This window comes from Canis lupus, chromosome 26 (genome assembly GCF_011100685.1).
Source record: "Canis lupus familiaris isolate Mischka breed German Shepherd chromosome 26, alternate assembly UU_Cfam_GSD_1.0, whole genome shotgun sequence".
Classification (NCBI taxonomy): Eukaryota; Metazoa; Chordata; class Mammalia; order Carnivora; family Canidae; genus Canis; species Canis lupus.
The window spans coordinates 6,474,070-6,501,723 of record NC_049247.1 but is presented as its reverse complement, the minus strand read 5'-3'; the positions used below and the strand labels follow the sequence as shown (position 1 = coordinate 6,501,723).

General features: G+C 39.7%; 1 protein-coding gene across 3 annotated transcripts in view; it reads right to left on the bottom strand.

Moving 5' to 3' along the window:
• Positions 1-3,621: 3,621 nt before the first annotated feature.
• Positions 3,622-27,654, bottom strand: part of SBNO1 (strawberry notch homolog 1) — a 61,984-nt gene continuing 37,951 nt past the window's right edge. For all 3 annotated transcript variants that reach the window (XM_038574833.1, XM_038574835.1, XM_038574834.1), the window contains exons 21-32: positions 27,041-27,176; positions 24,518-24,630; positions 24,357-24,428; positions 23,862-23,961; positions 20,304-20,378; positions 19,010-19,156; positions 18,830-18,924; positions 18,645-18,737; positions 13,905-14,042; positions 13,217-13,293; positions 11,645-11,838; positions 3,622-10,072 (exon numbers count right to left, since the gene is read on the bottom strand). In XM_038574833.1, the coding sequence (XP_038430761.1) occupies positions 9,930-10,072; positions 11,645-11,838; positions 13,217-13,293; positions 13,905-14,042; positions 18,645-18,737; positions 18,830-18,924; positions 19,010-19,156; positions 20,304-20,378; positions 23,862-23,961; positions 24,357-24,428; positions 24,518-24,630; positions 27,041-27,176 (1,383 nt within the window). In that variant the 3' untranslated portion in view covers positions 3,622-9,929. The remainder of the gene's footprint in view (positions 10,073-11,644; positions 11,839-13,216; positions 13,294-13,904; positions 14,043-18,644; positions 18,738-18,829; positions 18,925-19,009; positions 19,157-20,303; positions 20,379-23,861; positions 23,962-24,356; positions 24,429-24,517; positions 24,631-27,040; positions 27,177-27,654) is intronic.

Below are 27,654 nucleotides of genomic sequence, written 5' to 3'. Positions count from 1 at the left end.
ATCCACCTAGTCATCCTACCTTTGCACAGTACTTTGGGGTGATTCTTAAATTATGATTTGGTGATTTGGAGCCCACAGCAAGGCACTTGCCTCTCCTAACCCAATAATGCACTTGGTGCCCAGAGTGGGCAGCTTTCAGAGGATGAAGCCAACATGCCAAGAATTGGACTCTAAAAATAAGCATTCTGCACATTTCTTTTAGCCTCCTTTCTCTCCATAAAGGCCTCCACAGATGGCTTCTTTACATCATGCTCTCAAATGACTAGCTGTTAAATATTCATACTTATGGAAATTGTACTGTACATACTCCAAACCCCCAGCCAGTTAACATTTGTATTTTCCATAGCTCAGAGCCCTTGTTCATGGACCTTGTCCTCTGTAAAACAAACTCACGCGCACACACACACACACACACACACACATCTCCATCATAGATACTAACTTTGTGCCTCTTTATGACTAATTTGCCTAGGACAGTAGTTCTTAACCAAGGATTGGATGATTTTGGGACACCTGGGTGGTTCAGCAGTTCAGTGTCTGCCTTTGCCTCTGGAATTCTGGGATCAAGTCCCGCATAGGGCTCCTGCATGGAGCCTGCTTCTCCTTCTGCCTATGTCTCTGCCTCTCTCTGTGTCTCTTGTGAATAAATATGTTAAAAAAAAAAAAAAAAGGATTGGGTGATTTTGCCAGTCACAGGACATTTGGCAATGTCCAGTAACATTTTGGGTTGTCAAAACCTTGGCAGGGCGGGGGTGCAGCATGGTTGGGTGTGAGAGGAGCGGTGTGTACTACTGGCATCTAGTGGGTAGAGACCAGGGATGCTGCTATGCATCCTATCATAAACAGGACAACACCCCGAAAGGAATGGCCTGGCGCAAATGTCAATAGTGTGGAAGTCCACACTACTGGAGATACATGGTGAGGCTGAAAGGAGACATGAGTGCAGATACAATGCTGAAGGAGAACAAGGTCAAAGCAAACTGGAACTCACAATTTGGGGATGATGAAGGTGCTAAATGAAGGTCAGATCTCTTGATTTCTTTTTTTTTTCTTTTTATAAGATTTTATTTATTCATGAGACACAGAGAAAGAGAGGCAGAGACATAGACAAAGAGAGAAGCAGGCTCCATGCAGGGAGCCCGATGTGGGACTCGATCCAAGAACTGCAGGATCACGACCTGGGCCAAAGGCAGACACTCAACCGCTGAGCCACCCAGGTGACCCGAGGTCTCTTGATTTCTTATTCAGATTAATACTCTAGTTATTCAGGTTATACATTTAAAACTCTAAATTTCCTTTCAGTATTTAAGCTCAACTTACAAATTTTTAAAAAAGATTTTTTGGGGACATCTGGGTGGCTTGGTCAGTAAAGTGTCTGCCGTCAACTCAGGTCATGATCCTGGGGTCCTGGGATGGAGTCCCATATTGGGCTCCCTGCTCAGTGGGGAGCCTGCTTCTCCCTCTCCCTCTGACCCTTTCTCTGCTCATTCTGTCTCTCAAAGTCTTTTTTTTTTTTTAATTTTATTTTATTTATGATAGTCACACAGAGAGAGAGGCAGAGACACAGGCAGAGGGAGAAGCAGGCTCCATGCACCGGGAGCCCGACATTCGATCCCGGTCTCCAGGATCGCGCCCTGGGCCAAAGGCAGGCACTAAACCGCTGCGCCACCTAGGAATCCCTCTCAAAGTCTTTATAAATTTTTTTAAAGTAACCTCTCTACTCAACATGGGGCTCGAACCTACCACCTCAAGATCAAGAGTCACACACTACCAGCTGAGCCAGCCAGATGTCCCTCAACTTACAAATATTTTATTTATTTTTATTTTTTAAAATATTTTTTAAAAAGGTTTTTATTTATTCATTCATGAGACACACACACAGAGAGGCAGAGACAGGCAGAGGGAGAAGCAGGCTCCATGCAGGGAGCCCAACGTGGGACTCGATCCTGGAGAGCCAGGAACACGCCCTGGGCTGAAGGCGGCACCAAACCGCTGAGCCACTCAGGGATCCCCAACTTACAAATATTAAAAAAAAAAGTTTTTAAACTCGTGCTTCATTAAAAAAAAAATCATTTATTTATTCATGAGAGACACACAGAAAGGCAGAGACACAGGCAGAGGGAGAAGCAGGTTCCATGCAGGGAGCCCGATGCAGAACTTGATTCCGGGACCCCAGGATCACGCCCTGGGCTGAAGGCAGATGCTCAACTGCTGAGCCACCCAAACGCTGAGCCACCCAGGGATCCCTGAAAATTTTAGTTAAATGTGAAACATCCTTTTGCTTGTTCAATTAATATGCAATTATCTCATGTATTTGACAGATTAAATTCCCCGAAACATTAACACCATTTACAAATTTGATTAAAGTCCTTTAAGAATTTTAAGCTACAAATTACGATTCTCTTAAGCATTTCAAATCCCACAAAGACTCACAAGCCATATTCCAAACATTAAAAAAAAAAAAAAAAAAATCCGTCCATGCGTTCCCATCCTCCTCTCCCTCCCTCTGCCTTTCTCCAGGACAGCAGTGCCAACTCCTGGCCCAGGCCACCTAGCCTGGACAGAACCCCACCCGTGATGGCTCCCAGATCTGTGCTGGTCTCCACATCTGTAAAGTGTGAGGGTACTCAAACCTTACAGGGGAGGTAACTCAGCTTTTTGTGGTGTCTCCCCTCACGTTTATTCCGTTCTCTGGCTTCCGAAGGCCAGGGCAAGGAGCTGACTGGACTTTCTGGCCAATCCTTATTTCACAATCAATGAGCCCCAGAGCTCAACAGTAGCATGAGATTGTCCACTTCCTTCTCCATTTACTCCAGCTTCCTTATGGCAACAGTTGGTCACCTCTTAGGCTCAGGCACACATAGCATTCCTGAGGTTTTAACACCAGGACTGGAAGAATCCTATCTGCTTACTGGTTTACAGTCCTTGCAATAGCCTAAGTACCCAGCATGTGACCCAATGCTAGACACCTAGCAGTTACTTATCAAACCCTTAATAAATGCAGGCACCAATCCTGCAAAAATAAGAAACGAAACGTTTTTTTTTTTTTTTTTTTTTTTGAAACGAAACACCTTTCAAACCTTATGAACAAAGTGACTTCATCTGAAAACTTGAAGGCCATGGAGAGGGCCATGGAGAGCGCTCACAGCGACTGGCAAACAACACACACACAATACTCCCTGACAGTTTTCTAGTTTATTTTTTCCGAAACAAAGCTCAAATCTTGGATTCCCAGCCTGGGCGGTTGCTCAACACCAGGAATGATTTTTACAAAGGAGCCTTGTGGCCCCAAGTTCTCTAACACTCATGGCCAGCCTTTTGTGGCATCTTGTGGGGAAGACACTCTAGGAGGGGAGTCTCAAGAGCTGTGGCAGGTGCCAGGATCTCTGCCCAGACCTACAGAACTGTTCATATGTGTGGTAGTGTGTACGTTTCTAATCTCAAGAGTGCTGGGTTCCATCCTACCGACATCATGAGAAGTCTTCTATAATTCACACCAAATAAAATGCCAACATTAAAAAAAGTCCAAGCCCCCAAAGAAAAGCTCTCTAGGTGAGGATGGTGGCATGGATACAGCTCAAGTGGGTGCACAGAACCCAAAGAAAACACAGAGAAAAAACATATTAGCCAGTTTAATTTATTTAAGAATCTTACAAAAAAAGAAAACAAAACAAAAAACACGACAACAAAAAACTAAATACAGAGTTTGTTATGCTTCATGGTTGATCGTTTTTTACTTGCAAGGGTAAACCTCGCTAAACGCAGCCAACACATTTTTATTGCATGAAACCCAATTTTTAAAGTTACATATCAAAATGGTTGGAACAATCGCTTCTGGACACTTGGTACTGAATTAACCGTGGAAGGCTGAATGAAGCAGTGCAGTATCATCAGAACAGTGCGTACCCTTCATACACTAACGGACATTCAAGACAGAGGAGCAATATAAAAAGGGAGATTTAAAAAAAGAGAACCAAATAAAAACAACCAAGAGTTTATATCCACCTTTGTTTCAAATTGTCTTTGGATTCCATCACACGTTGTCTCAAGATGCACCAAGTCAGATCAGTAAAGGAGGAAGATCTACGCCTACATATAAAAGTATCCTTTGCTCAGCAGAGGTAGAACCTGGCAGAAGTTTTATTGCAGAGATACAGCGTACCTCTTCCCACCTCTCAAGGTTGATGATAGATACAAGTGGTTATTGAAAAATAATATCAGTAGTTTGCAAATTCAGTATAAACCATGAAAAGGATGGTTTTTCTCTAATGGCGGTGAGACTACAATATGCTACGTGGAAACAAGCTCTCTGTCCCTAATGTGTAAGTCAGAAAGAAGGCTCAAGCTTCTTTACCCTCTTCAGTGCCAGATACTCTCAGAGCAAGAAAGGCTCTCAGGGTGGGGAGGAGGAAGAATGGGGTGTTCTCAGGGACCTGTCGATTGACCTTGAGACTGGAGGAGGCCTGAGCTGCAAGCAGCAAGAAAAACCGATTTTGCCAGGCTGCATGCATCCCTTGTTGGGCCTGCCTGACGAGGGTGCTCTCCACTCTTTGGATACCAGAGGGAGGGAGTGGGCAGAGTGGGTCTAAGCCTGGATTCCCACTATGGCGCATCTCTGACAGGCCCTAACTTAAGATATGTTAAGTTCCCAAGGCTAATCTATATGCGGACAATTCATAAATTTTCAACAAGTCTAACAAGTTCAATAGGTAAATGAAATATGTATGTGAGTGAAAGGCCCAAGAAATGCTCACAGCAATCCTTCCTAAAAGTCATGGAGGAACATTTTCTTCAATGTTCTAAGTCTTTAAGTAAAAAACGCAATGTTTGCCTCCCAGCTGATTATTACTGCCATTTTCATGAGCCACCCCTGTGTCTTCCCTACTGGCAACACTAATCATCAAGAATGCCTTAATCCAGCTCAGCAATGAGGCTTGTGGCTATCTGTCCAGTCAAGGTCAACTCACCAGTAGCACACTAGTGGTGAGAGCGGCTCAGGGGATCCTGCTGGCCAGTCCACCCACAGCTAACTGCCTGTTTTACCCTCAGCACAGAATCAGCCCATGAGATGAAGGCTCGTGGAAGCCTCCACAGCAGTTGTCTTCTCTCTCTGGGAGGACGATTGTTCCTTAAAATACACTCTTTATGGAGACCCACACATACCAGGCCAGTCTCCCCATCTGCTATTACTATCCTTAACAGGTGAGAGCAGAAGCAGATTACCTGTGCTCACTGCAAAGTAAATTTCTGATTATTTGTAGGTTAAAAGTATAGGCTTGATTTCTTTAAAAAAAACACAAACTTTGCAGTAGCAGCAGGCTATCAATCACCATTCAGATCTGCAAGATTTTCTTCTCAGCTGGAGAGCCACACAGATGGAGGATTTGGTACAGCCCTGAAAAATTACAAGGGTAGGAGCAAGTCGGGTTACTGAAGAGCTACATCTGATCCCAAATGCACTGAAGAAGTTAGAGGAGCTTAAACAAAGTCTTGGGTAAAAGTTTTTTTATGTGAAAACATCAGGCTCACTATAGCTTCCAAAGAGCAACATAAATGAGCGTAACTAGTCATATAATGACAGTATCAGAAATTGCACTCAAATACATTCCCCCCCAATTACAATGCATTGCACACAGTAAAAATCTGTAATAAAAAATGCAAACACAATCAGGCATGTTGAAAAATATTAACACAAAATAGACATAGGAATTCTATAGTAAAGATGCAAAACTGAATTCTAAAATATATGAACAAATTCAACTAAGAAGTTTTTCATACTTTTTTAATATATATATATATATAAAAAAAAATTGTAAGATGCCCCATATGGGAAGTCAAGGAAAGAATAAATAGGATTGAAGGGAGGAGGGAAAGGAAAAACAAATAGGTGGGGTCCCAATTTACAAGAAATATTTACATTCAGAATTCAAAAGAACTCAACATTTCTATATATACACTTTATGTACATATATATAAGTACAGCATAAAATCAGAAGGTGGGTTTTGGATTTCACCTCAAGTAATCAGAAAAAAAAAATTACTAGCTAGCTTGAGTTGCAGGTATCTAGATGTGTTTCCTTCACTTATATGCCCTTAAAAGATATTGCATCTATATTGGATAATTGGCATCCCATGAGGAATTTTCACAAAGGGTTTATGCTCGCAGCTAGCTATAGCCATGGTGTGGACTACTTGCTGCATTATAGCAGCAAAGCATGCACAGCCCTGTGTGTGGGAATGTGGTTAGCGAGGGAGACCCTAGATACAGGAGGGGTAGTCAACAAATGCCTATCATCACAGTGGTTGCCTTTGCCATTGGGATGCTTGAACCCACCCAACATCTGGCTAACTAGATTCCAGCCTAACAGCGACCCTTATGTAGCACCACTCTTAGAAACTACCAAATACCACTCAGGTATGTTTTTAAAATAAGAATTTTTAGACCAGGACCTTGCTCTTAATATCTTATCAGGGAGAGGACTGAAGGGGAAAATACTTTTCCCCTGCTATTTTCATCAACTGAGATGCATCAATCACTTGTAATCTACTGCTCTGGCCCCCATGCTAAACTGGGAAGTAAAGAGCGTAGGGTAAAAGGTTCCCATTACACATAATCATAAATGCTGTCCTGGTGCCCTTTCTGGTCATGCCTGCTAGAGGAGTTCTACTAGCATCACATGGAGGCTAGCAAATCAATGTCCCAGGGACTGCAGACACAAAATTGTACCTCTAAGGTGTTATAGTCCCCTGGAGCCTGGTAATCTGAACTTTTATCTTTATAGGTGAAGCACACTAAAATGAAAAGGGTTATTGTTGCAGTTCAAAAAATTTTCTCAAGTGCTAATTAATTGGACTGGAATAAATATATGTACACAAACACACACTAGTACATTGCTTTGGATGCAAGTTCTTGCTAACTTATATACAGATGTAAAGAAAAGATATTGAAAAGTCTATCTGCAATATAGCAGCAAAAAGGGAAAATTGCTTAAGATAATTTACTTTTTGATCAAGTTGCGTTTAAAGAAATACTCAGTTAATACACTGAGGAATCACTGATGCCTATCTGGATAATCCCACTAAACTGCAGACAGAGACTTGTGGTGTGGACTAAATGAGGGGAACACAGATCCCCCCCAAGATACCATCTGAGCAGCTCTGGACTCAGAGAGTGGTTTTCAGCACAACTGACATTGTAAACTTTGAAAACACGAGCACAATTTACAATCAAATCTTTGTGCTCAGAGCCATATTGCTAAAAAAGGGGAGACAAGGCATTGCAACGGCCAAATGGACTCCCATCTGGTTCAACAAGGCCCTGGGGTCAGACGTGGCATCAGATCCTGACATACATGGATCTGCTGTACACAAGTTAGCTGTTGTTAAACTTGATTTTTTGAGAGAGGAGGACCCTGAATGCTGGATTTTCCCAAGCTGGCCAACCTGAACTTGCTGACTTAGATAAGGGCACAGTGTAAAGGTCCTACGTTCAACCTGCAGAGAAGGGGATGAACAGCGGGCTCTTGATGCTCACACACATCCTCCATGATGGGCAGGGGCATGTGGCACCTCAGGTCCTCTCCATTCACCCCGGTTGCCTTTCTGAGGTCTCCTTGAAGAATTTTCAGAGGCCTTATTTCTGGACCTTCTTTATAAAACCAAAACAAAGCTATTCCTCAAAGAACAAAACATACATATGCCCTTTTACATCAGAATAGCAGTTCAAAATGCAAACATTACATAAGGAATTGTGGGGGTCAACTAACTGCATGCTACAGAAACCTCATACCAATGCTATTTGGAAATAACCGTACCCTACAAAAAGATACCCCTAATGCCCAAAAGAGGGAAGTTGGGCCCACAGCCCCTAACCCTGCCATTTTGCCTTACTGAGGGGAGCAGGTCTGCTGGGGTTCCCTTCTCCAATCTTCACCTTAGTGTGTTGATAGGATGCTGAGCAGGATACTGGTTTAAAAATAAAGGAAGTAACTGAGAAGTTTTGCTGCAGGTGGAACAATCTGCTCTTGGCTGCCAGTTGGGTCTGGTGGCCCTAACAAGGAACACTGGTTGATATACAGATGGATCACTGCCTGAGAAGAAAGCCTAGACTTGAGGATAAAAGTTGCATCCACTTGGCAAAACATGCCAACAAACAAAAATTATTCTCAATGTGTTCTTCTAGGTATCAAGAATAAATAAATTCAAAGGAAACTTACGGTAAACTTGACATAAGCAAACTCAGGCTTAAAGAAACACAGGAAGATGAAAACCCTAGCTTTCCATCACTGAACACATATCCCACCTGATTCTGTGAGAAGTTTAAAGAGTAACAAGCAAGAACAATTCAACTTGAGCAACATTCAAAAGTACTATCATTTCACCCCTTTCTCGACACATCTCAATTTTGAGGGGCAAGTTTTAAGCCCAAATATAAGGCTACCTGGAATGCTGAGCAACACACAAGTTCTGCAGAATCCCCATCACAGACTGCTTCTGAAGGTGTTAAGGGCCTAAACACGAGTCCACTTCTGGTTAGTAGAATAACTTTTTATTTGACATCTACAAGATTGTGGTATCTTGTAGCTTTTGACCAGGTTTATACAATCTCAATTTTTCAATAGTGCAACCTGTGCAAGCAAAAAAAAGGGAGGGGGGGTGGAAGGAAAACAAAAGGAAACAAAAAAACCCCAATTGTCCCCTCACTTGTTTTTATAAACATCTATTATAGGCGAAACAAAACTTACCCATATTATAGATAAGTGTCTATTCACATTTGTACATTACCATTTTTAACAGCTTGAGATAAACTCTACAATGTCTTACAACACATTAAACAATATTCAAGTTACTGGGTAACAACAATAACAACAAGAAATAAACATACAGCAGAAGCCTCAAGTGTCTCCTCATTGTCTAGTTTACAGCTCAAGTATGGTTTCCTTTTTTATGAGTGACAAATTAAGATAATGAAGTAAAAAAAAAAAAAGATTGTTTGCAAGATGGAAGCCAATTTGTACTTCTTTCTAAAACTATCTTTAAGTTAAGGAAAATGTAATTTTAAGAAAAGCAGGCTTGTAGCCATTTTTGCAGCACACATTAGGAATACTATTAATACATTAAAATTAACTTTTTAAGAGTTTTACCACAAAAAAATGTATGTACTCATTACCTTGACAAGAAACCTGGGGCAGGAATAATGGGGTGGCAGGGGTGGGGTGGGGGGGGCTGGGGATTTGCAGGGTGAGAAGCAATACCCAGGTATAAACACTATAAAAATGCAATAACCAATGCTGTACATCTACAAATGTTTCTCTCCATTACTTGACTTGTTTGAATCTTGTTTACGCATGCTTTCAAAGACATGCACTGTCAGAACAAAACTAGAAAAGAACCTGAATGCATGATATGCAACCTTTCATTTCATGCTTTAATAAACCTATTGTTTAATAAGTTGGAAAAAGAAACCAATATATATTTTCTATATTTATAGACTCAAAACACATGCATCTGGGGATAACTCCCACAGCAATTGCATGGATGTACTGCATTAACCCTGAGCACTGTGTAACATAAAAGTAAAGCCAGTTTGGGAAGTTCCAAGCATTGTTAAACCAATTGTGGTTTGTAGCCTTTAATAAACTCACAAACAAACAGACACGCACGCGCACATATCCCTCTGCTCACCCAAAGTAAAAGCATATGGGAAGTACCATGGGAAAAGCAAAGGAAAGACATATGTACCACCATCGGCACTGCTGATTTTCAGTTTTGCTATCTATTCCAGGTTTGTCCTTATTCCCAAAAAAAATTAACTAGAGAGAGCAACAACTGAAAAAAATTATAATTCTTTGGAAACTGTCCCTGATTTTTATGCAAATGATATGCTTCAACAGCATTTCAGATACATCCATGTCGAAACCTGTCTGTTCTTATGCGTTGCTCAAGTTGGCGATGCTCTGCGGGTGACGCTGCTGCCAGAGCTGTTTCTGTTGGACTGCAAGCTGTTGAGACTGGTCTGAAGTTGACAGGAGATTTACAAGAGGAGACACACAATTTGCAGGAATGATCAAACCTGCAATTAGAAACAAGAATTTATGAAGGCTGCTTCCAGGAGAGATCATACTGTATTTTATTTACTTTTTTTTGTATTTTACATTTTCATAGCACATTCCAAATGAAGCATACTATTAAACGTAATGAAGAAGCCACACAAAACTAAATGAATACCTAATAATTGAAATGGCTTGGCCCCTTTAGAAGTAACCCAATTCCTCGGCAGTGTTACCCACAAAAACCTAAGCCTCTGGCATGTCTACTGCAACACCATCTTCTTGGTTGTAGAATAGAGGGTCAAGTATGGTATCTACTTACTATCTTCGCACCTCCACAAATGCACATGAAAACAACCTTCTATGTAAGTACTAATGTACCAAAAGGACTACGAAATAGTGGTTGCAAATTCCAATGCTGACTGAAGCAGGTAACTTCCAAGTGGGCACAGTGCAGATGTTATCAAACTGTGGAAAGTAATGTCCTATGTAAATGAACTTTAACCCCTCCTATCTGGGAAGAGGGGCTCAATGTTTCACATAAGCTGGTGTTTGTATGTGCATGCACTTTTTTGAGAAAACAAAAAACCATGCTTTTGATTTTTAAATGTTGGCAACTCTTTTTTTTTTTTTTTTTTTTTAAATTTTCATTTATTTATGATAGTGAGAGAGAGAGGCAGAGACATAGGCAGAGGGAGAAGCAGGCTCCATGTACCGGGAGCCCGACGTGGGATTCGATCCTGGGTCTCCAGGATCGCGCCCTGGGCCAAAGGCAGGCGCCAAACCACTGCGCCATCCAGGGATCCCTAACTGATTTTTTAAAAAAGATTTTATTTATTTATTCATGAGAAACACGGAGAGAGGCAGAGATATAGGCAGAGGGAGAAGCAGACTCCTCGCAGAAAGCCTTATATGGGACTTGATCCCAGGACCTCAGGATCAATGACCCCAGCCAAAGGCAGACACTCAACCACTGAGCCACCGAGGCGTCCCTTGGCAACTAATTCAAATGCCAACTTGTAATGACCAAAAGTATTTGAGGGTCGAAAAAATGTTCATGGACTGACTTGGGCCCACAGGCTGCCAATCTGCAAACCATGATAAAAAAGATTGTGGCAAATGAAGCAAACATGAAGCAGCAGGGAAAGTGCAATGACTGAATGGCTCCCTGTAAAGCCTTGTGAGTGAATGGTGGGTGCAGCTAGCCTGGTCTGCCTATGCTCTGCAAAACTCCAGGCTAGCCTCTGTGCCCAGTAACGTTAGTTCCAGTCTTGAGTTGTCTCAAAGCGTATAAAAATGGCAATATTCAGGGAATCCTGGGCAAGAGACTGGGCTTAGTGTCTACACCAGGGAGGCTGCACAGACAGCAACAGTGAGGAAGGGGAGCAAGAACAACTTAAGAGCAGCATAAAATGACATCATAACTTCAGCCAGAATAAAGAATGTCCATTCAAAGGCTTAACTTCCATTTAATCCTTTAAGAAGATATAAAGCAAGCTCTATTCCACTACTGGAATAGGTATCCAGATTCTAAGAAGGATAAAAAAAAAAAATCTGTTTTTTTTTCTGCTCAAACCCTCAAAACTTAGACTTACCTACAATCCGCTGTCCATCCTCTGTCCTTAGCCGAACTATCTGCATCTTCACATTTGTGCCACTGACAGATGCTAGAACACCCTCAACTTTTGTCCAGACACTCAGCACGGAGCCACATAATACATAGTATGTGCGGCAACGAAGACCTATTTCACAAACTAATCCCAAGCTGGCCTTTTTGCAGTTGCCACGCCTAGGATAGATAAGGGGGAAAATATATATGTATACATACACACACACACACACACACTTTAAAAGCTCACAAAGTCTACCTACATTTCAGTGGAAAATGTCCTAGCATTATTTTCCTTTCTTTACTGACAATTTCTTAGATTACAATCTTTTGACATATTGGATTATACTTTCCAATTTAAGGTATCATTGCCGATTTTTAAAAATTTCTAAGATTTTAGAAAATACAATTTCTGGGGCTCAACTCCCTTATGCAAAAGGGATGACTTACTGGTTCTGATATCCAGTTAAAGGGTCTGTCATTTTAACATCCAATAGTTTACTATATTCATGCCAGTTTATAAAATAATTCTGCCAGTTCCCTCTAAAGTATTAAACAACATATTCTAAGTCAGGTAACTGGGAAAGGCCTTGGCAAACCAAAATAATAAAACCAGTAAATTTTTAAAAAACTGTAAAAAGGAAAACATGGTTTACGGTTAAAATTTACACAATTCTTCAATAAAATTATCTTTCGAATAGTAATTTAGGAGAACACACAGTATTGAGCACCCTTCTTGCTAATACTCAAAGCAAATGTTTTAGAGAGGCCCTTTTAACTTTAAAAATATTTTATCTTGAAAGCTTTTCTTAATTTCCAAAAGCACGAATTTCCTCTCAAAATGAAAACAAATCATTGCTCATATCAAACTTATCTACCTGTGTCTAAATAAAACCTAGCTAAAAACTCATCTATATTCTATATTCCTTTTCATAAGATGGGCTGAATACCCTATTGACTGTCTAATGGATAAGAAAACAGTGAGACCCATATAAGGCCCTGAAAAGAACATTATAAGAGGTATTTATTACGTAGTGACTTGAAAGAACACCCCTCCAGCCAACCTAGTAGCATAGCAGGATCAGTTCCCAGGCTCAACAACACCGTTTTCTGGTGCTGTAAGCAACCCTTAGTTTATTATTATTTTTTAATTTTTAATTTTTTTTCTTAGTTTCCTACAAGTTCCCTAACCCTTAAAAATGAAGCTGATTTGGGACACTAGTAAAGTTTTTCTTTAAAGAAGGGGAACAAAATAAATAAAAAAAGAAGGGGAAAAAAATAAAGGAAGGGAAGGAAGAAGAGGAGAAAAAGTCTTAAGAAGAATGACAATCAAGTCCACATTGGCAGACAACAGTTGGTTGAAAGTAACAAAACATTAGTGAAGAACACCTAGAGTGTATGGTCCACAAACATACAAGTGTTTCTGACTAAAGGAATGACACCTAACAGTAGATAAACTATTCACAGACTTAGACAGACAGCTAAAGGGAGAAGGTGTATTTAAATTAAATCTTGATTACATTTTGGAAAATATGGTGAGAAACATAAAAATACTAACCAATAAGCATGAGTACAAGTATCTGCAGATGAATTATACTGATCTAACCAGTGGATCAGGGCATCATCTGAGACTACCTGTGAAAATAAGACAAAAATTCCATTGAAATAGTATTGTTTTAAACAAACTGGTTGCCTTCTTATGGTCTCTAAAACCAACTTATAATCATCTCGATACAGAAAATCTTGCCCTTGCTATTGGCTGTATTTAAATACCATTCATAAAAAATTCTGTGGTTAGGTTCCTCCCACACAATGTTTCAAATAGCTAGTTTAATTATAATTGTTTACAAGTGAAACTGGGTAGGAAGAATAGTAATATAGGGTAATACTAAAATTTAATAGTAATGTTAAAAAATGCAGTCACTCACTGTTTTTCTATAAATCATTGCAAAATATAAATACGGCAGGTCTAATTTGTGTAGTTAGTACTGCAAGTTTCATTTACTGACAACACAAGCTGTTTGAAATAGTCATCTTACAAGCTTCTTAATGGTTGATACATTACGACTGGGATGTTAATGTAAAAAAAACTGACAACATGTTTTCAAAAAACAATTTTCCAGTAACCAAATAGGAAAAATCGACCAAATAATTTTGTATATGCACACATAGCTCTCCTAAATATAGTTTCAATATATTATAAAACAAGTATTCATAGATAGTATAAAGTACAAATGAAAAAATACCTTCTTATATTTCTTTTTTAGATCAGCATAAATTTCTAATTTGAGCTGTTTCCCAGTATTTGGTCTATAAACTAAGAAAAGCTTCTTTTTAGGGTTCACTTCTTTAACTAAGATGGCAGTTTTCTTGTTGTTCCTTATCTAGTAAAAAAAAAAAAAAGTGAGAAAGTATAAAGATTTGAGCTGCACACTTTACGATAAACTTCATGTTTGTAGCATCACATTAGCAAACACAATTCTTTGAAAGACTTGTAATGCCCAGTCAGCACATGAATCCGTAACTAAGAAGTATGGCAGCTAAGAAGTATGGCAGTTGCTCATCTCCTTGAGTTTTACAAGGCCTCACCCAAACAAAGGCTCTTGGATCCTAATTCTGAGGTACAATGAATACATATGTTGCGGGCCAAAATACTTAGAAGACCCCAAGATCAAAAAAAAAAAAAAAAAAAAAAAAAACGACCCCAAGATCACACCCTGAGCCAAAGGAAGACACTCAACCGCTGGAGCCATCCAGGAGTCCCAAGGAAAATCCTTTTACCTCTCTATGTAAAATTTTTCCTAATAAATTGTAAAAAAAAAAAAAAAAAAATGTTCCTCTTCTTGAAGTTACAATGAAACATTGAGCTACAATGAAACAAGATAATGATTTTGATAACCAGCAGGTCCCTGCACTCATGTAATCCATCAGGGCTGTCTCCTTATGGTTGCCATTAAAAGTGAGGTGAGATGTCACATGATCTGTAAACAGTAAAGCTATGACAGGAAAAAGCCAAAATGCTGGGCAAATAATACATAAATATGTATGTAGAAGTGGAAGAAATGGATGCATCAGACAAATAATGGAACTTACATATATATTTTTTTAAAGTTGGACTTATGGCAGAAATACTAAGAGGAGGAAGTTATTAAAAGGCCCGTTAAGCTCAAGGAAAATTAATATCTCCTTTATATTTATTTATTTATTTTTAAAGATTTTATTTATTTATTCATGAGAGACAGAGAGAGAGAGAGAGTGAAGAGAGAGAGAGAGAGAGAGAGAGAGGCAGAGATGCAGGTAGAAGGAGAAGCAGGCTCCATGCAGGGAGCCCAATGTGGGACTCGATCCTAGAACTCCAGGATCATGCCTAGGCCAAAGGCAGGTGTTAAACCACTGAGCCACCTAGGGATCCCCTAGTATCTCCTTTAAAGAATGGTGAACAATTTCTAAGCAATCATGTCTGGAGCAAAACTGAAGGAAAATGAAAAGTTTCAAAGTAAAGATACTTTGCCACTTCCTCTACAAAACAAATTGATCGCTGAGCTACCAACTTTTTATATTAAGGTAATTCTTACACTGATAATAAAAAAAAACAACTTAGTATTTTACTTTTCACGGATATTAAAGATTCTTTCTTTTACTAGTTTCAAGTGATTTGAAACATAATTTAGGTAATTACTACAAAGTCAATGAAACCATAAGGTAAAAATTACATTTTACGTGTTTTATCACTTGATGTGAAACATTCAGTAAAATTATTATAGAGGACGGTGTTTTAAAAAGCATGTAACAGTGAGCTCTTTTTTTTTTAATAAAAAAAAATGGGGTGGATACACAGTGTCAAGGTAATTCATTATAATTACAAAATAAATCACATGACAGTAGAAATAAAAGTAATTCCAACACGGTCTTCCTAATGTTAACACATGATAAACATTATCAAGCATGTCCACTTATTTTTGTGGAGTTTCAAAGATAAATACCCGCACCTTAAAAAAAGAAAAAAAAAAAAAATACCCGCACCTTTCTGGAAGAACGCCCCCTCCAAGGCTGCCTCTCCTCATATCCAACCACCTCTGCCATACATAAAGGAAAACAGGGCCAATATTATCACATCCTTTCACTCAAAGGAAGGTGAGGATCAGCACTTTCCACAAAATCTACCAGTTGTAAATTCTGGCAATAATTTGGAGTAAAAGAAACCAATAAACAAGACCTTAATCTGCACCAATCACAATCCCATGTAAGGGAGAAATCTGAATAAAATCTGGTGAATTATGTAACAGTGATATAATGCTGGTTTTTTTATTTTTTATTTTTTTTTAATTTTTTTTTTCATTTATTTATGATAGTCACACAGAGAGAGAGAGAGAGAGAGAGAGAGAGAGAGAGGCAGAGACATAGGCAGAGGGAGAAGCAGGCTCCATGCACCGGGAGCCCGACGTGGGACTCGATCCCGGGTCTCCAGGATCGCGCCCTGGGCCAAAGGCAGGCGCCAAACCGCTGCGCCACCCAGGGATCCCTATAATGCTGGTTTTGATATGATACTATAGTTTTCTAAAATGTTACCACTGGTGATATAGGTGTACAGGACTTACTCTGTAATCACCTCTCATAACTTCATGTGAATCTACAAATATAAAAATCTCAAGATTTTTTTTTTAAGATTTTACTTATTTTGGAGACAGAGAGGGAGCATGTGTGCAAGCAAGCTGGGAGAGGGGCAAAGGGAGAGAATCTTTTTTTTTTTTTTTTAAAGATTTCATTTATTTATTCATGAGAGAGACACAAAAGCAGAGACGTAGGCAGAGGGAGAACGACGCTCTCTGCAGGGAGCCCAATGCTGAACTCGATCCCAGGACCCTGGGATCACTATCTGAGCCAAAGGCAGATGTTCAACTCCTGAGCCACCCAGGAATCTCGAGAGGGAGAAAATCTTAAGCAGACTGTACTGAGTGCAAAGCAAGATGGGGCTCGATCTCATGACCCTGAGATCATGACCTGAGCTGAAACCAAGAGTCAGACACACAACCTACTGAATCACTCAGGTACCCCTCAATAAGATTTTTTAAAAAAATAACTTAATTAGGAGACATTTAGTTTGAGAGCTTTGCTCTTGGATCAGGGACCTGTAAAATCATGACTGTGACCAAATTGGGCAGAGGCTCCTAAGCTTAAGAAAAGTGGGAGGGAGGGAGAGGGGTGAAGGAAGGGAAAAGGAAGGAAAAAAATAAAAATAAAAAAGAATAGTCAGCAGAAACTAGACATGGACTACAAAACCTAGAGTATTTACTATCTGACCCTTTATAGAAAAAATTTGGGGACACTTGCTCTAGATAGCTTATTTATGGTCTCACCCTGCCTCTGGCATCTTTTATGCAGTTACATCTTGAACCTGGTCTTTATATACAGTTGTTCTCTTCACAAATATGGCAAATAAAAAAAATGGGGTGGATACACACACACACACAATGGAACACTATTCAGTCACAAAAATGAAGCACTGGGGCACCAGGGTACCTCAGTCAGTTAAGTGTCTGACTTCATTTCAAGCCATAATTTCAGGGTCCGGGGATTGAGCCACGCATTGGGTTCCGTGCTCAGCGGGGAGTCTGAGATCCTCTCTCCCTCTCCTGCTCAGGGTGCAGGTGGGCACATATGCTTTTACTCTCTCTCAAAAATAAATTTAAAAACAACCAACCTCAGGAAGTAATGCTCCCAACACACTCTTCTTGAGGATTCAGAACAGACTTCAAACAAAATGATTAGAGATGGCGATGCCTGGGTGGCTCAGTGGTTGAGCGTTTGCCTTTGGCTCAGGGCATGATCCCGGGATCAAGTTCCATATTGGGTTCCTTGGGGGAAGCCTGCTTCTCCCTCTCCCTGTGTCTCTGCCTCTGTCTCTGTTTTTCATGAATAAATAAAATCTTTAAAAAAACAACAGAGGATCCCTGGGTGGCTCAGCGGTTTAGTGCCTGCCTTCGGCCCAGGGTATGATCCTGGAGTCTCGGGATCGAGTCCTGCATCGGGCTCCCTGCATGGAGCCTGCTTCTCCCCCTCTGCCTCTCTCTTTCTCATGAATAAGTAAATAAAATCTTAAAAAAACAAAACAACAAAAAACCCAAAACGATTAGTGATGTAACCAAAGGACTAGTGAGAGGTGAACTAAATGAACTAAATGTAAATTAATTACCTACAGAGCTAAGATTAAGCATTGAAAGAAAAGCATACTACAGAAGTACCATATGCTGACAATGCAGAATTAGTTGAAACACCTATGTTTCAACAAAATGGGAGAAAGGGAGGAAGGAAAAGCAAAAAAAGTTTATGCTTTTTTCCCAAAATTATTTTCAGGAACACTGGGGTAATAGTATCAGTAGTATTTCATCATTCTGTGTGCCATTAGAGAATAAAGATTATTTCTGTAGAAGAAAGAACACACAGATAAATATCACAGAATAGGGGATATAAAAATTCTGTAGTCTTTAACAAGAAAATTCAAGATATTGCACCATGGTCATGGATGATTATATATATACACATACATTGATTTGTGGATGTGCCAATGTCTCTGTGTAAATGTATTTGTATGTATACTTCCATCTCCTCCTTAGCTTTACCACAAATACTAAAGAATTATTTACAATAACTAAAAAATGAATCTTTCAGATATGAAGCGTACTAGAGGCCTACAGAACTAAACAATGAACGTAGTTCTTGATATAGGCCTAGAGAAGGTCACCGCACCATGAAACAAAGGGGTCCAATTAACTAAGAGTATGTAATAATCCATAACTCGCAGCTAATAAACACCCCTCAAAATACATTAAATGAAAATGTCTATTAATTTGATGATAAATTATCAAAACAGAGAAAAGCTAAACACAATTGGAAAACTGGCACAAAGCGGATAGACAATTGCACTGCTGGCAGTGATGATGCATTATATATATGAACAATTAACATCCCAAGGAGACAAGTCTTACTTGCAAAGACAAGTAAAAGCCATCATCTGGTCCTGTCAGCTCAGCCCAAATCTTGGTAGCTTCCTCCCAAGACATTCCCCTCTCTACACTAATCTGTAAAAGAAAGAATACAACTTAAATTATACTCATTTCTGTGAGTGCCAATCACAGGAGGTCACACACACATGCACATTTCCTGAACTTACAGTGTATAACTCTACATGACCTGAGGTGGAATATCCTGGAGTCAAAAACTTCTTAACATCACTTTTCCTCACTTTTTCATCTCCAGAACCAAGATCTTGAACAAGAAAAAGCAACATATGAATGGAAAAAGAATATTTTATTATGAATAAACAGGACATTTTCAAAATTTCTCTACTTACCTAAAATTCCCATATCATATCTTCCATTTTTTTTGGCATTTTGAACAACTGCTGTAAGTGTGTCTGCAAAATACTGAAATAACGCATTCTGCTGATGCACTTCCATGCCCAAAATTCTATTTAAGAATTTTCCTATGTTGTTATAATCTGCAAGGACAAGATTATAAGACAGATTTAATGCATTCAAATGGCAAATAAAATCCACTCACCCCTGGAATTAAACCAAGTCTCACTTCCTCCTCCATGGTCTTCCCTCACAACCACAATCTTGTACTGCTCCCAGAACAGAGCTTTAATTTGACCATTTCTATCTCTAGCAATTAGCATGACCACATACATGTGCTAAAGATGGTTGTTTTATTCAATTTTTGCAACTTCAAATTCACTTACTGAAAGTATGAAAACCATTTAGTACATAAAAATGCCCTCCAACATGAAATCTTAACTCATAAAAAGTTCTAAATGCTCTAAGTCTGTGAAACTCAACTTTGGCGGCAAAATTAGAAACTTTGGAACCATGGGAAATCACCAAAGTTGAAACCTCACCTGTAGTTTCAGTACTTTTTAAAAGCTTCACAGCTGATCATTTATGCAACCTGGGTTGAGAATTGATGCTACCGGGACAGAATAAAGGTTTAATCTCTTTTATTTTTTCATATATCATTTCTTTATTTGTTTTTTGAAATATTTACTTATTTAAGTAATCTCTTCCCCAACATCATGGGGCTCAAACTCACAACCCCGAGATCAAGAGTCATATGTTCTTCATTTTTTTTGGTATATTTTTTTTATTGGAGTTCAATTTGCCAACATATAGCATAACACCCAGTGCTCATCCCATCAAGTGACCCCCTCAGTGCGTCACCCAGTCACCCCAACGCCCCGCCCATCTCCCCTTCCACCACCCTTTGTTCATTTCCAAGAGTTAGGAGTCTCTCATGTTCTGTCACCGTCAGTGTTATTTCCCACTCATTTTCTCTCCTTTCCCCTTTATTCCCTTTCACTTTTTTATATTCCCCAAATGAATGAGACCATATAATGTTTGTCCTTCTCCGACTGACTGACTTCACTCAGCATTAATCTCTTTTATTTATTTATTTTTTTTAAAAAGAAACATTAATCTCTTTTAAATAACAAAACCACCCTGAGTGAATTTATGAGCATTCAGGAAAAAGGGATTGAATGCTACAAACTTGAAGCTTCACCTTCAAGTTGACAAAAGCATAAACAAAATGGTCTTGGGCTGTAATGATATAGCAATAGTTGTATCTATATACAAAACTCATATTCTTACCTTTATCTAGAGTAAGAATTCCCGAGCGATCTTCTACATTTATTAGGCCAACTCCTATCAGTCCTTGTCGAACATCTGTCAGGAAATTTAAATACCTTATAGCCCAAATGACTCAATGAGCTGTTACCTGACTAAACAAAGTAGATCAAGTTCTAGCATTAAAACACCGCCTAAGAGGGACGCCTGGGTGGCTCAGCGGTTGAGTGTTGCCTTCGGCTCAGGGCGTGATCCTGGGGGTCAGGGGATTAAGTCCCGCATCGGGCTTCCTGTGAGGAGCCTGCTTCTTCCTCTGCCTATTTCTCTGCCTCTGTGTGTACTTCATGAATCAATAAAATCTTTAAACACACACACACACACACACACACACACACACACACACACACAAACCCCACAGTCTAAGGTATCTTTTGTAGTTCCTATTCGCTGAATTAAATGGAACTCACAGTCCCCAAATGATGTTTTGGTATTCTGAAATCATACAGCACTCAAACTTCACACTGTATTTTTTCTAACAGCAGTCTTTGATGGTAGACATCTTTGGTTATGCAGTTATCACCTACAGAATATAAACAATTTTGAATATATAAACTAGTTGATTAAATAGTTGTGTAAATAAGCTATTAATCTTGTTTCCATCCAAAACAATACCAATATTGACAAGGTGCTGCAGAAGCAATACGTAAAACAGTTAACTTGTTCTGCATTATGTTACTATGAAGGCAGTTTACAGAGCATTTTATAAAAAGATTTTATTTATTTGATAGAGAAAGAGCGAGTGCATCCGCACGCGCAGGATGAAAAGTAAAGGGAGAGAGAGAAGCAGAGTCCCTGCTGAGCAGGGAGCCTGATATGGGGCTCAATCCCAGCAGCCTGGGATCATGACCTGAGTTGAAGGCACATACTTAACCAACTGAGCCATCCAGGTGCCCCTATACAGCTCTTTAATACTATTGTCTAGGCTCTAACCCAGACTTACAGAATAAGGGTGTAAGAGAAAAGAGCCAACAGGAAGCATGATTATATCCTATTTACACATTTAATAAATTAGCTAGTACTCTGCTACATGCACAAAACTGTTGTAAATTATGCAGGTGACAACTGTGTAGGCAAAAATCCTCCTTTTGGAAACCAATCTTATGGAGGAAAATCTGTACAAAAGGATAGCCATAAAATTTTAGCATTGTTAGAGATGGTACCAAAACAAATCAAAACCATTTGAATACCAATAAAGGAATGATGGGGAAAAAAATGCTGTATAAGCCAGCTGCAAAATACTGTGCAACTGTTAAAAAAAAAATGCTAATGCAATAGCTATGAAGTTGTAGGAAGTGTCTGTCTAGGAGGAGGTATTAAATGAGAACAGGATATCAGAAGTAATATTAAAATAATATTAATCACATTTAAAAGAAAAGTTCTTTGTTTAGATGAAAACGGAGAAAAGATGTGGCAGGCTGCCCCTGTTCAGACTATCAACATTTTTTTTTTGTTTTTTAAATTTTTATTTATTTACGATAGTCACAGAGAGAGAAAGAGAGAGGCAGAGACACAGGCAGAGGGAGAAGCAGGCTCCATGCACCAGGAGCCCGACGTGGGATTCGATCCCAGGTCTCCAGGATCGTGCCCTGAGCCAAAGGCAGGCGCTAAACCGCTGCACCACCCAGGGATCCCTCAGACTATCAACATTTGTGACCTCAGCAGGTGAGAATGGAAGATGGAGATTAAGGGGAGAGCATGGGGGACACCTGGGTGGCTCAGCGGTCAAGCATCTACCTTCGGCTCAGGTCGTGATCCCGCGGTCCCAGGATTGAGTCCCACATTGGGCTCCTCCCTGCATGGAGCCTGCTTCTCCCACTGCCTTGATCTTTGCCTCTCTGTGTCTCTCATGAATAAACAAACAGCATGGACTCTTTATTAAATATTTTCCCCATTACTTATAATAAGTAAATAACGTAATTTTTTTTAAAATTTTATTTTTAAGTAATCTCTACATCCAACATGGGGCCTGAACTCACAACCCTGAGGATCAAGTCACATGTTGTGCCAACTGAGCCAGCCAGGCACTGCAAGTAGCATGTAATTAGAAAAACTTAGAAGTAAATGAGGGAGCCATTTTAAACACAACAAAAAAAGAAAAAAGAGAGGGAGGGAAAGAGAATGGAAAGAAATAAAAGGGGGAGAAGAAGAGAGAAACATCTTCCTTTGTTGCTTTGTTAATGCCATCAGTGATTATAAGCACCCTTGACAGTATATCAATAGGGCTTGTACCAATACTAAACACTGGTTTCTAACTAGAAAAGACTTTCTAGTGAAAAATCCTAACCCTATAATGATGTTTCATGTATCTTACATCTACATATTTTCCAAAATGTTTTCAGAGCTTCCTGAATTATATAATAAATTATCAAAAATTAAAACCATGTAGACTACTTATATTTATTTATTTTTTTTCTTAAAAAAAGATTTTATTTATTTATTCATGATAGTCACAGAGAGAGAGAGGGGCAGAGACACAGGCAGAGGGAGAAGCAGGCTCCATGCATCGGAAGCCCGACGTGGGATTCGATCCCGGGTCTCCAGGATCGCGCCCTGGGCCAAAGGCAGGCGCCAAACCGCTGCGCCACCCAGGGATCCCGACTACTTACATTTATGGGCAAAATATAATCTACAGATTTGAGAGTTAAGTCAGAGTTTCTTTTTTTTTTTTTTTTTTAATTTTTATTTATTTATGATAGTCACACACAGAGAGAGAGAGAGAGAGGCAGAGACACAGGCAGAGGGAGAAGCAGGCTCCATGCACCGGGAGCCCGACGTGGGATTCGATCCCGGGTCTCCAGGATCGCGCCCTGGGCCAAAGGCAGGCGCCAAACCGCTGCACCACCCAGGGATCCCCTAAGTCAGAGTTTCTATAGCACTATGCTGGACTTTTTTGTTAATACGGAAATTTCCAAAATCATACAAACGTAAAGAGAACGTTCTATAAGTCACATACATATACCCATCACACAGTTTTAATAACTATGAATACAGAGCCAATTTTGTTTTATCTATACCCTATGTCAACTTCCAATGATTATTTACCTGTACTTTATTTATTCATGACAAACACACACACAGAGGGGCAGAGACAAAGGTAGAGGTGAGAAGCAGGCTCCATGCAGGGAACCTGATGTGGGACTTGATGCTGGGACTCCAGGATCACGCCCTGGGCTGAAGGCGGTGCTAAACTGCTAAGCCACCTAGGCTGCCCTACCTGTACTTTAAAATTAAATTTTAAAAGCTATCTGGCATAGTCATTTTAAATTAACCTAACAAAACCACTTCCTCTACTAATCTAGTATTAACATGCAATAAACTGTCAAGAGCACAAAATACTTTATATGAATGAAATTTAATAGTCTGATTATAAGATGTCAACTTAGATGTCTACTAACTTTTAATTTCTAAATTTTTATATAGTTTATGTGCAAAGACAATGAAAAATAACAGCATATGTCAGAACAGGTTTTGGTGCCTACTTTGTACTCATTTTCATTTGTTGTGATTATTTTTTAAAGTTACCTTTAAAGAATTCTCCAGGGTAGTCTGGAGGTGGTGATACCATAGGAGAATCTAGGTTGACAATGGATTTCATGACAATTTCTAAAGCATTTCTTCCATACTGCAATAAAAAAAAAACAAAAAATTTAACGAGTTTCAGCATTTGGATACACTTTAATCACACCACCAACAGAACACTATAAAAACTATTATGGTACCAAAGATTCACAAACACAGCTGTCTGGTAAATAATTTCCTTTATTTCTGGAAATTCACATTTGATTCCCAGTATTTATTACACTTCTATTTCCTAAAAGGAATGAAAATAAGATTATACTGCAGAATTTATCACCAAAGATCTGATATGTGAAAATCTGTCTCTTATACCATACTATCATTTTACAGTGAAACTATAAGAGGCAGTTTTAAGTTTTAAACAGTAACCACTTTCCCTTTCTGTTCACCACGGATACACACTACCACAAAATCTCAGAGATACTGAAAGCTGAAATGTACCTTATTATCAAAATTGAACCTGCTCAGATCTCTAGATTCTGTTGCTCTTCTGTCACCATGGGTAAGTGCTCCCTATCAAGACAGAAGATTTCCAATCAAGGCACAGAAGACAGGTTGCATTCACCATCTTTTACACACAACTACACAGCCCAAGAACTTACCAAGCTCTCAAGTCTTTTAGCAACAATAGAAGCAAATCTTTGTTCCCCTGCCAACTCAGAAATCAGAAACACATACTCAGGAGCAGTAACTTGGTTTGATCTATGAGTTCGTCCTGTAACGACATTAAAAATACAGACTGTGCAGGAAATGACAGATGTTGGCAAGGATGTGGAGAAAAGGGCATCCTCTTACACTGTTGGTGGGAATGCAAGCTGGTGCAGCCACTCTGGAAAACAGTATGGAAGTTCCTCAAAAACTTGAAAATAGAACTACCCTATGACCCAGCATTTTGTTGCTGTTGTTGTTGATCACTGCCCACTCCACCAAGGCAAAGCAGAGCCCAGTGGTAGGCAAACAGGTCTTTATTTCTGGGGCTAAAAACATGCATCTTCCCCCCCACCCAGCCAGTGCTGGTCTGACTCCAGTGCCCAACCCAGGCCCAAGCCTATAGCACTGAACTTGGGAGTCCCAAAACCTCCATCCCTGAGTTGTGTGTGTGTGTATATACGGAGAGGACTCCTGGGTGACATCTGGAGGCAGCCCAAGGGTAGGGACGTTCTCACAAGTGCCTGGTCACAACCTCCAGAGGTGAGTAGTCTCAGCCTGGGCAGCAGCATGGTCAGAGATTACTAGGGATTTACCTCAAAAATACAAATATAGAAATCTGTAGGGGCACCTGCACCCCAATGTTTATACCAGCCATATCCACAATAGCCAAATTATGGAAAAAGCCCTGATGTCCATTGACAGATGACTGAATAAAGAAAACATGGGGGATCCCTGGGTGGCGCAGCGGTTTGGCGCCTGCCTTTGGCCCAGGGCGCGATCCTGGAGACCCGGGATCGAATCCCACATCAGGCTCCCGGTGCATGGAGCCTGCTTCTCCCTCTGCCTGTGTCTCTGCCTCTCTCTCTCTGTGACTATCATAAATAAATAAAAATTAAAAAAAAAAAAAAAAAGAAAACATGGTATATATTATATATAATGGAATATTACTCAGCCATCAAAAAACCTTGCCATTTGCAATGACTGGCTAGAGCTAGAGAGTATTATGGTAAGTGAAGTAAGTCAATCAGAAAAAGACAATTTTCATATGATCTCACTCCTATGTGGAATTTAAGAAACAAAGCAGGATTTTAGGGGCAAGAGGAAAAAATAAAACAAGGTGAAATCAGAGAGGGACACAAACCATAAAAGATTCTTAATCACAGGAAACAAAATGAAGGTTGCTGGAGGGGAGGGAGGGAGGGTAATGGGGTAACCAGGCAATGGGCATTAAAGAGGCTCACGATGTAATGAGCACGGGTATTATAGAAGACTGATGAATCACTGACCTTTATCTCTGAAACCAATAATACATTATATGTTAACTGAATTTAAATAAAAAGAAGATTTTAAAAAATACGGTGTTCACTAGATAAGTGTATTCTGAGATCTATTCCTAGCATCTTAATACTAAACTGGTATTCAGAAACTCTTAAGAGAAAAAAATTAAAGAATGTAACAATTACTGTAATTCCACTAAAGGTAAAAAATAAAAAAACACTGATCGCAACATCCATATTCAGAACAATACTCAATGGGAAGCCTGGGCGGCTCAGGCAGTTAAGCACCTGTCTTCAGTTTAAGTCATGATCCCAGGGTTGTGGGATAGAGTCCCACATTGGCCTCTCTGCCCAGTGGGGAGGTTGCTTCAACCTCTCGCACTCCCCTGCTTGTGCCAGTCAAATAAATAAAATCTTAAAAAAAAAAAAGAAAAAAACACTCCTCCTTATAAAAGAACAGAAACTGCCACAAAACAATCAATGATAAACAGATTATTACTTCTGCCCCACTTGGGTTAACCACAATATGTTGAAGTACCCGCTGCTCTGGATTCTTCAAAACCAAAAGTTTTTACAAAGATTTTATTTTAGAGAGGGAGTGCATGCATGCTGGGGAAGGGGGTGGGTACAGGAACATGCAGAGGAAGGGAGAGAATCTGAAGCAAACTCCATGCTAGCACGGAGCCCAATGCAGGGCTCAATTCCATGTCCTGGAGATCACAACCTTAGCTGAAGAAATCAAGTGTTGGACACTCTAACTGACTGAGCTGCTCCAGTGCCCTTAAACTTTTTTTTTTTTTTTTAAACATCAGGTCACAGGGCCATGAACACGTAAAGCTAGGGAAAGAGCAATATGCCCTCAGTAAAGCCACCGAGGGCTGAAAAGGATATGAGGTGGCAGCTACTCTGACATAGACCACATACATTCTGAAAATCGATGATGAAGATACTCCCGAGGAACCCATTTTTAGATATAATGACAGAAACTCCAATGAAATCCAACACAGATCTTTTATATTTCTTGAAACAGGTAAAAAATGGATTCCATGTAGTCTACATTTTTACATACAATACACAAACAGCTCCAAAATATACATGTCATGTTTTAAGATATCTGACATTAAATACAGGTTTTGATGTGTACACATTTCCCCAGTGATTACTAGCTATCAAGTGAAATTCAACGTAGGAACTTACCAAATTGCTGAATTGCTCTATCTGCACTCCAGGGTAATTCCAAAGTCATATGAACTCTTCGTCTTTGATTTTTAGCTCTCCGATCTGCTTGTAATGAAATACCTGAGCTGGCAGCTTCTGAGATGATAGCAATATTCTGTATCAAAATATAAGGGGGGAGGGGAGAGGTAAAGATCACCTTTGCAAAAAGACAAGTAGGCAAGTACCCTAAAATAAAGTTTTTAATTAGAGTACTAGTGGCCGGCCCACCAATACCTACTCTCCTCTTCTTCCTAAATTATAGAACCCCCAGGTTTAGATAGGTGCATGCCTGCCAAGAATCAAGACTACATTTCTCACTTTCCTTCATAGCTAATTATGAGCACACTCCAGTAGGGTATAGGTGATATGTACATTTAAGAGATGTCCTTAAAAGTCAAGAATATGGGACACCTGGGTGGTTCAGCACATAATCCCAGATTCCCCAGGGTTGAGTCCCACATCGGGCTCCTTGCATGGAGCCTGCTTCTCCTCCCTCTGCTTCTCTTTCTGTGTCTGTCATGAATAAATAAAATCTTAAAAAAAAAAAAGTCAAGAATATGCTCTTCTCTTCTTTCCTTCTTTCTGCTAGATGA